This window comes from Tupaia chinensis, unplaced genomic scaffold, assembly GCF_000334495.1.
Source record: "Tupaia chinensis unplaced genomic scaffold, TupChi_1.0 Scaffold000597_1, whole genome shotgun sequence".
In the NCBI taxonomy this organism is placed as follows: Eukaryota; Metazoa; Chordata; class Mammalia; order Scandentia; family Tupaiidae; genus Tupaia; species Tupaia belangeri.
In genome coordinates, this window is record NW_006160114.1 from 3,786,420 (window position 1) to 3,795,618 (window position 9,199).

Genomic DNA, 9,199 nt, shown 5'->3' on the forward strand with positions numbered 1-9,199 from the left:
ACTATCAACTAACAAAAAGAATCCCAGCCACCCCATTTGTTAGATAAAGTATAGGCTTTTTTTTTCAGAGTATCATCTGTCATCTTTTTGAACAGCCCTTAGAATTGTCTTATCTTTCACTCTAGACTAACAAACACATTACTCGAATAATGAGGTGCTTCAAATAAAGTAAATATGAATCTGATTTGTAGTTTCTTCTCTTTCTAATAGGATAAGATTGTAGGCAGGACAGGAAAAAAATTTAATAAACGATAATAGACTCTTCTTCAGTCAGCCTCAATATACTAGCATATACAACAATAGAGTTAATAAATGTAACTTCCTCTTTGGGACTTATTGAAAGGAAAAGAAGGCATGTGTTACCAACCCAAACACATCTATTCTTTTTTTCTAATTTAAGGAATGTAGTATTTCCCCATTGTTTAATGATTTTCTCCAATTTTATTTTAAAAGAAATCAGTTACAGAGGCTTTCTTTGCAAGACATTAAAGTATACCTCCATCGATGTCTTCCACTGCAAATAAATCATCTTCAGTGTCTTCCAGTCAAGGGGAACAACATAGTCATTAGGTAACAATGATTCTGTGAAAGAAGGGGAAATAAATTTCATCTCTACCATCACACAGATTTTTACGCTAAGTGAAAAGATATGCAAACATGAGCTCTACACCACTATAATGTTTAAAGTCTGGTTTTGAAGATATTTCAGTGATGATTAAAGCAGGAATTAGTCTGAGCTTTCTGTCAGTAAATACTATCCAGAATGAAAAGTCTCATTATGTATATACGTAAAATGATATGTATCATAGATCGTATCCTTTTTTTTTTTTGGAAGAGATTTTCACCATAGGGTACGTGTGCTCACCAGACAGACAGACAGAGACAGAGAGACAGAAAGCGAGAAATCCCCCCCCAGGGGGGATGGTCATGCCGCAATCCCTTCTCCTCCATTCGCCTCTCGGGATCTTGGGCATGTACGCACATGCGCCCGGCGTGAGTTTTAAGCCACCGGGTCCGGGACGCGAACCACGGTTGACTACGTGGGAGTCCAGCGACATAGCCATTACGTTAACTGCTGGTTCCCATAGATCATATTCTTACATAAGTATAAATACATATAAACACACATACACATATACATTAGAATAGCTTTGAATGGTACTGTCACAAGGCATGGCATAAAATTTGGGTAGTCATCCCTTCTTATGACATGTTTAAAACATTATACTATAGCAAGTTTAGTCTTGCAAATTGCTACTTCCACATACGTGCATTTTAGGCAATAGTCCTCATAAATTCTCAATAAAGATGTTCATAGCAAGTCAAACACTAATATAAACCATACCATATAAACCATATGAACCACACCAAGCCACAAAAGATACTTTCCTACACTCATGTTTGATTTTTTTTTTTTCAAGATTTTGCTATAGGGCACTGTGCTCATTAGAAAGACACAGAGAGAGAGGGAAAGTGAGAAACCACCCCCCCCAGGGGGGGAATAGCCATGCCATAATCCCTTCTCTTTCATTCTCCTCTTGGGACTTTGGCCACGCATGCACATGGGCCTGGTGTGTTTTTCAAGCCTCCTGAGTTGGCCAGAGCTGAAACCACCATGCCACCTGCTGGCCTACATTTTATTTCTTAAGGTCTATATATTATGGTCCTATTACATAATCCCAGTGTGTCTTCAGAATTCCTAACACTAGAATTCATTGAATACTAATATTAGAATTCAATTCCTAATAGTAGTTCTCTGCCCTATTTGAGAGGCCACTGACCATAACCAGAGCCTGGTTTATCTAAATTAGCTATACAAATTGGATTATAGTCTCCACTTATGATTTCCCCCTTTCCCTTTTTAAGAGCATGCCATTTTATAAATGTGAAATTATTTCCCTCTGCTTTTCTTTTAAGCCACATTTTTCTTCATTATATAAACACTATTTAGAATTCACTTCTACAGTGAAAACATCCTAGACAAAACTATAACCCCCTATTACCTTTAACGATCCTTTAAGTACTACTAACCTCACTCATAAAATATTCATAAACTTGTCATTTGTTTTCTATGTGCAGTAATTTTGTTTTGTGTTAGTTTTATCTAAGCTGTTTGATGAATGAGGTCTATTTCCTTTAAAAAGCTTTCTGAAGTTTAATTAACAAATACTTGATCATTGATGATATTGCACATTCAAGGGAAGAAGAGGTTTAGAATCTTTCACATCAATGTCTTTGTGCTTTCTGGTACTGATCTAAGGGAGTGACTGCTATTCTTATTCAGAAAATCCTATTGTACATTCTTTTTGGGTCATGAGACACATCTGCGATGCTGATAAAATCTATGAACTTTCTCTCAAAAGATAGTACAAAATGACATGAAATAATTCACATTCAATTTGAGAACATGGACTGAGATCCCTCATTTAAAATTCCCTGAAGTGATGCATTTTAACTTTTAAAAATTAGTATGCTTTCATATGGTCCTTCTTTAGTGTGCCATTCCATAGCACAAAATTTAAAAAGTAAAACATACACACATACACACACATATGCACACATGTATGTGTGTGTGTGTGTGTGTGTCTGTAATTAAACTGATTTTTTAAAAATTTTTAATTTTCCAGTGGATGCATGCACCTGCTGGAAAGGAAGTAAAAAATAATTCCCTATGGGGAATGGTTATGCTGCAGTCCTTTTTCTCCATTTTTCCCTTCTTTTGGGAATTTGGGCACATGTGCACATGCACATGGTGTATTTCTCAAGCAGCTGATCCGAGATTGGAACCATGCTGTTGGCCACTTGGGATCCAGCCACCTTAACTACCATGCCATGGGCTGAGCCATAAATTGATTTTCTTTTTTTGGAGAGGTTTTTGCTATAAGGTGCGTGCGCTTGCCAGGAAGACAGAGAGACAGAGAGACAGAAAGTGAGAAATCACCCCCCAGGGGGTATGGTCACGGCACAAACCCTTCTCCTCCATTTTCCTCTCAGGATCTTGGGCTCACATGCACACGCACCTGGCGTAAGTTTAAGTCACCGAGTCTGGGACTCTATCTGCAGTCGACTACATGGGAATCCAGCAATATAGCCATTATGCTAGCTGCTGGTCCTGGCTATAAAATTGATTTTTAGTGTTCAAAAAAAAAAGTAGTTTGGGGGGAACCAGCAGTTAGCGTAATGGCTATGTTGCTGGACTCCCATGTAATCGACCATGGTTCGCATCCCGGACCCGGTGGCTTAAAACTCACACCAGGCGTGTGTACGTGCATGCCCAAGATCCCTAGAGGAGAATGGAGGAGAAGGGATTGCGGCGTGACCATCCCCCCTGGGGGGTGATTTCTCGCTTTCTGTCTCTCTGTCTCTCTCTGTCTGTCTGGAGAGCGCACGCGCCCTATAGCGAAAATCTCTCAAAAAAAAAAAAAAAAGTAGTTTGGGGTATAAATTTCCCAGGGCCACTTTGTCTTATTTCTGACAATTAAACAAAAGTCTTCTGTAGTACATATATTAATGTAAGAAATTAAAAGAGAAAATTTAAAAATTACTATGCTTTTTTTGCATCTAGGAGGACAGAAAAATTATAAGAAATAGTTAAGGTATGATTATTCACAAAATTTGCATATAAAGTAAACATAATGCCAGAACCCGAAGAGCAGATTGGTAATTATGATTCCCTGGCCTTGGGACGTAACCAGTCTTAGGTGCAAGCTGCTGAAATATCAGATGTTGAGGGACAAAGGGAAAAAACTTGAGGGGACAAGCTTTGAGACAGACCAAAACCTGGGAACCTAGGCTTACGTGTTGAAAAATAACAGGAAGGTACAGCAGAACTGCAGGTATTAGAGCTTCTGTCTTCAAGGAAGAGTACAAGGAAGAATGAGCCATTGAATTACAGATAAGGAAATGTTGAGATATGTGCTCCATTTCTTCAAAACATTTAGCATCTTAAATATTATTATGCTTAATTTTTAGAGCCTCACTAGGTTATCCAGGCCAGTCTTGAGCTTGTTATCGTCTTGCCTTAGCCTTCCCTCCCCACTCAACACACTCCCAGTTGCTGAGACCACAGGCACAAGCCTCGGAACCTCCACATCCTACCTTTAGGTTGAACCAGGAATCAAACCAGTGCCTCACCATGTGGCCTCAGCCTTCACAAACACAGTGGCTCAACAACAGGCATCACAACTGGGTCATATAAATATGATTATTGAAAAAATTTACTTAGAATTTTACTTACAATACTAAAATATCATATTTTTTATTGTTTATTCCAAAGTAGATTTTTCATTTTCAAAAATAACAATCTTAAGAGCCTGAAGGAACCTTTTAAATCAACTAGGTGGGTGCCTTCCTAATCTCTTCAGTACCTTCTCAGACGGCCTCTAAAAAATTCAACTACTTCAGATCTTTTTATCATTAAATCTTTGCTGTCCTCATCTCATTAATCTCATATATGGGGGCCATAACTGTGAATTAGAAAGAAAAGGACCATGTGCCAAGCAAGGGAAAGATAGAGAGTAGAAAATCTTAAAAAAAAAAAAAAATGCCTAACTCTACTTGATACATAATCTTTGTTTCTCATCTTTTATTATTTCCAGAGTCTACTTAGAGAGTTCAACTATTCTACGTAGTCAAGGACTACTGTGACAAGGGGCAGGGTCTTTGAAGATCAAACACCATTTGCAATATATCCTTACTTTCACTGCTGAAAGATCAATAAACTGCATGAAATCACTAACACCAGATAAAAATTACTTGTATGTTAAATTGGAACTTAGATTTTTTAGCAATGAAAACGATTTACCTATTGGAACTCCAGGAGATCCAAAAAGCTCAACTAGTTGAAAGGCAAACTCTTGTGATAATGGTAGCCCAAGGGAATTACACTTAGTGCTTGTTAAATTTCTGCTACTGTCAAATGGTAAGCAATGTAATGACTTAAGTTTTTCTAATCTCTTCAGCTTTTCATGAAGTCTTTCATTTAAAAAATAAAAAATGGCTCTCAAAGAGCACAAAATATCAGGTTGACTACTTAAAATTTCTGAAGAAATAAACTGTACATCATTTAGGTTTTTATCTACACTTGTCTGTGATTTGAAAGTCAAAAATGGTTTCTTGTTTCTAAGAGATGCCTTCCAAAATCTAGTTATATAACGTAGTGTGAGGGAAAGAATAGGGTTTTTGTAAAAATATGCAAAATGCCTTAGTCTGTTAAATGACAGGCAATTAGAATAAAATCTACCAGTACTTCGACGGGGATCATTGATAATAACAAGGTAAAACCATGATGAATGATAATATAAGGTCATAAGGTTTTGCTTATTCTCGTCATTATTTATTTCTGAAATTCTATCTTTTTCTTGCAAAATAATTTTTAGTTCATGTTTTTGTGTTGATAGACTGTGTTTCTCCCTCTCATTTGCATTAATAAGACTCTGCCCCAGTAAGTTAAAGTAAGGTGCCAAGTTGAAAATTCTATTCTGCATTCTTTTCTCATTCTTTGTTGCTTCTGCACTCTTTGGGATATCCAATTGAGGTAAGTAGCTTCTGAAGATATTTTTTTCAATTACTATGAATGAATCTATAGTTTCAGAGGGAGGTAACAAATCTTCTGCTATCAGGAGCTTCTCCCTTGTCAATATTTCTGGACTGCTTCCTGGTTCTGATGGTCCTTCAGAAGTGGAGATTAATTGGATCAATTGTTCCTTGCTGTCAAGACAGGCATGTTTACGTGATCTGTCTTTCTTTGGTTTCTGTTCATATATAAACTTATGAGGGCCCTCAGGCCACTTATCAAAATAGGGTTGTCTAGCAGAGCCCAGTTGTAGTTCTTCCTTAGATAAATTGGTTGTGAAAACAGCCCAATAACTGCTTTTAGTTGTATATGCTCTTTGTTCCTCTCTTAAAACATTTTCTGAAGTTCTAGATCCATGTGGATGGCAAAGAATTGGTTCATTTGGGAGACTTTTATCTATTACCTCTCTCATTGGCATAAATGGACATGGGATAAATAGGTCCTGGATGTCTGAAGCCATGGTATGCTTATCTTTAATATGCTTTTCTACCTTCATGCAGTCATCATTTGTTACACAGAAAAGATTTGGGGTTACTGTTTGATATGTAACGGAGCTTTCATTTGGCTTTGATGACAAAGCTAGAAACAAGTTATCATCTTCCTTAGAGAAGTCATTCTTTGATGTGTTGTCCAACTCAACTATAGATATATTATTTGAAAAACTGTCTTCAGGATCTGTGTTTGTCCATCTTTTTTCTTTGCAGTCATTTAAAAAATCTCCTACTTCACTTTTTAGACCACTAGTGAGGGGACACCCTGATTCCCTTTTGGTCTCTTCAACGTCTTCCTCTTCACTCTGCGTTGGGTCTTGATCTTGTATAATATAACTTGAAGTTCCAAATGAATTTTCCTCCATGATTTTACTATGACTGTTGTGCTTTTTGTTTCTTTTTCTATTTCTCTTCTGTTTGGTTTTGCTGAGCCTGTGTCCAGTCTTCTTCAAAACTCTTTCTCTGAAATATGAAAAAAATTAAGAAAACTTACAACTTAATTATTTATATAAAAATAATAATTTGTGACATCACACTGTTAACATGCAGATTTAAAAATAACCAGTAAGAGAGATTCTAAAGTGTACAAATATATTGTACTATATTTTAAAACCACTTTTAGAAAGATATTTTATCTTATAAATTAAAAACCAGTACACTTTGAGAAAGTTAAACTTCATATGACATATTCATTTCATAAACCAATAACTTTATGAAAACTTAGTATTTTCCTTAAAATATTTCACATATTCAAAATCTACTAATAAATATCTTTAATTTCCTAACATCTTAGATCTTCAAAATAAAAAGTGGCTAGTATAGTTTTAGGGTGGCACTTTAGTACCTTTAATAGTAAGTTTTATCTAAACATAAAGATTTTGTGACATATTCATTTCATAAACCAATAACTTTATGAAAACTTAGTATTTTCCTTAAAATATTTCACATATTCAAAATCTACTAATAAATATCTTTAATTTCCTAACATCTTAGATCTTCAAAATAAAAAGTGGCTAGTATAGTTTTAGGGTGGCACTTTAGTACCTTTAATAGTAAGTTTTATCTAAACATAAAGATTTTGACAATTAAGTTGCTCTATCAAATTATGAGCACTGTTTGATAATGAACAGACAAGTCCAGCACGAGGGCGATTCTAATTGCCTTGCTAACAATTAGGACTGCTACTACTATTTCATAAGGTGTTTAGAAATGTATAAAGGCATTTTGTTTTAATATGTTATTGCCCTATGGGTTATCGTAATGGCTATGTCGCTGGACTCCCACGTAGTCGACCACAGTTCACGTCCCGGACCTGGTGGCTTAAAACTCACACCAGGCGCGTGTGAGTGCGTGCCCAAGATCCCGAGAGGAGAATGGAGGAGAAGGGATTGCGGCGTGACCATCGCCCCTGGGGGGTGATTTCTCGCTTCCTGTCTCTATGTCTCTCTCTGTCTGTCTGGCGAGCGCACGCGCCCTATAGCGAAAACCTCTCAAAAAAAAAAAAATGTTATTGCACTTTTCTACTGAGGCCAGGGAAATTACGTTAACCATGCTGCAGTGCCCAAGGGAAAATGATCTCATCCAAAAGAGCAATAGCATTCTCATCAAGCCCACTAAAATTCATAACTCCCCTTAATCTTTTTTTAAAGGAGGTTCATTTTCATTTTATTTTTAAAAATATTTATTTACTATTTATTTGTTGTGACTTTCAAGCCACTGGGTCTGGGACTTGAACCATGATCAGCCATGTAGGAATCTAGCACCTTAACCACCATGCCACCTGCTGGCTCCCCTTAATGTTACTTGAAGACAATATGAGCTTGTTCTATGGCATGGTGGTTAAGGCAGTTGGATCTCTCATGGCCCACTGCACAGTTCAAGTCCTGGACCTGGCAGTTTGAGAAACACACCAGGTGTATGTACATACAGGCCCAAAGTCTTGAAAGGAAGGAAAGATGGAAAAGGGACTGTGGCTTTACCATTGCCAATGGGTGGAGAGGGGTACTTTCTCCTCTCCCTTTCTGTCTCTCTTTCTCTCTGTCTCTTTTTTCTGGTAAGCACATATGCTCTCTATCGACAAAGAAAGAAAGAAAAAAAAAAAAAAACAAAGGAAGGAAGAAAGAAAGAAGACAATATTTGTTCCTGAGAGAGAAAGGAGGGGTCTAGGAAATTTTCTAATAAAAATATAAAGTTCTTCTTCACTAGATAATCAGATTCAGAAACAAGTCTGATGGAGACAGTAAAATACAGTGGAAGAAGGACAACAGATGTAGGTGAAGGAGGAAAAATCCAGGATAGAGTAATAGAAAAACAAACCAAACAAAAATCAAGAAGAAAGAGCTTATAAGGGTACAAAAGTCAGTCAAATGACTGGGCATTGGATAAATTAGTTTATTAAACCCACCCCTGGCCTCTGGCTTAGTTTATTACATTTAATGTTGCTTGGCAATTATCTACAAGTAGGACACATAAACATGTTCTTTGTCACCTAAATTCTTCTGCCCCTGTTTACACATTCCCAGATGTCAGCTTAAAAAAACATTAAACAGGGCCATCAGGTGCTGTGGTGGTTAACTCATTGGATTTCCACATGTCTGAGAGACTTGAAAAATCATTCCAGGCCTGTGTGCATGCACGCCCAAAATCCTAAGAGGAGAAAAGACAAGAAGTGTTGAAAGAGATAGCCATACCTTCTGGGAGGTGATTTCTCACTTTCCCCCTCTCTCTTTCTCTCTCTGGCGAGCACATGCACCCTATGGAAAAAAAAAAAACTAAAATAAAAAGAAAAGAAAAAAAGAACATTAACTGCTAATGCAGTAGAAGCCCTTGTGATAGGGCCTGTCTAAACAGGCTATCAAGAATGCAATCTGGGGAACCAGCAGTTAGCGTAATGGCTATGTCGCTGGACTCCCACGTAGTTGTCTGCAGTTTGCATCCCAGACTCGGTGGCTTAAAACTCACGCCGGGTGCGTGTGCGTGCGTGCCCAAGATCCCGAGAGGGGAATGGAGGAGAAGGGATTGCGGCGTGACCATCCCCCCCTAGGGGGTGATTTCTTCCTTTCTGACTCTATGTCTCTCTCTGTCTGTCTGGCGAGTGCATGCGCCCTATAGCAAAAAAAAAAAAAAAAGAACG

At 37.5% G+C, this 9,199-nt stretch overlaps 1 protein-coding gene across 2 annotated transcripts in view; it reads right to left on the reverse strand.

Annotated features, from left to right (window-relative positions):
• The window catches only part of LOC102492345 (NEDD4 binding protein 2 like 2), a 113,446-nt gene that overhangs the window by 3,620 nt on the left and 100,627 nt on the right, over positions 1–9,199 (reverse strand). For both annotated transcript variants that reach the window (XM_006158442.3, XM_006158444.3), the window contains 2 exons: positions 4,805–6,528; positions 497–582 (listed from right to left, as the gene is read on the reverse strand). In XM_006158442.3, coding sequence (XP_006158504.1) covers positions 497–582; positions 4,805–6,528 — 1,810 coding nt within the window. The remainder of the gene's footprint in view (positions 1–496; positions 583–4,804; positions 6,529–9,199) is intronic.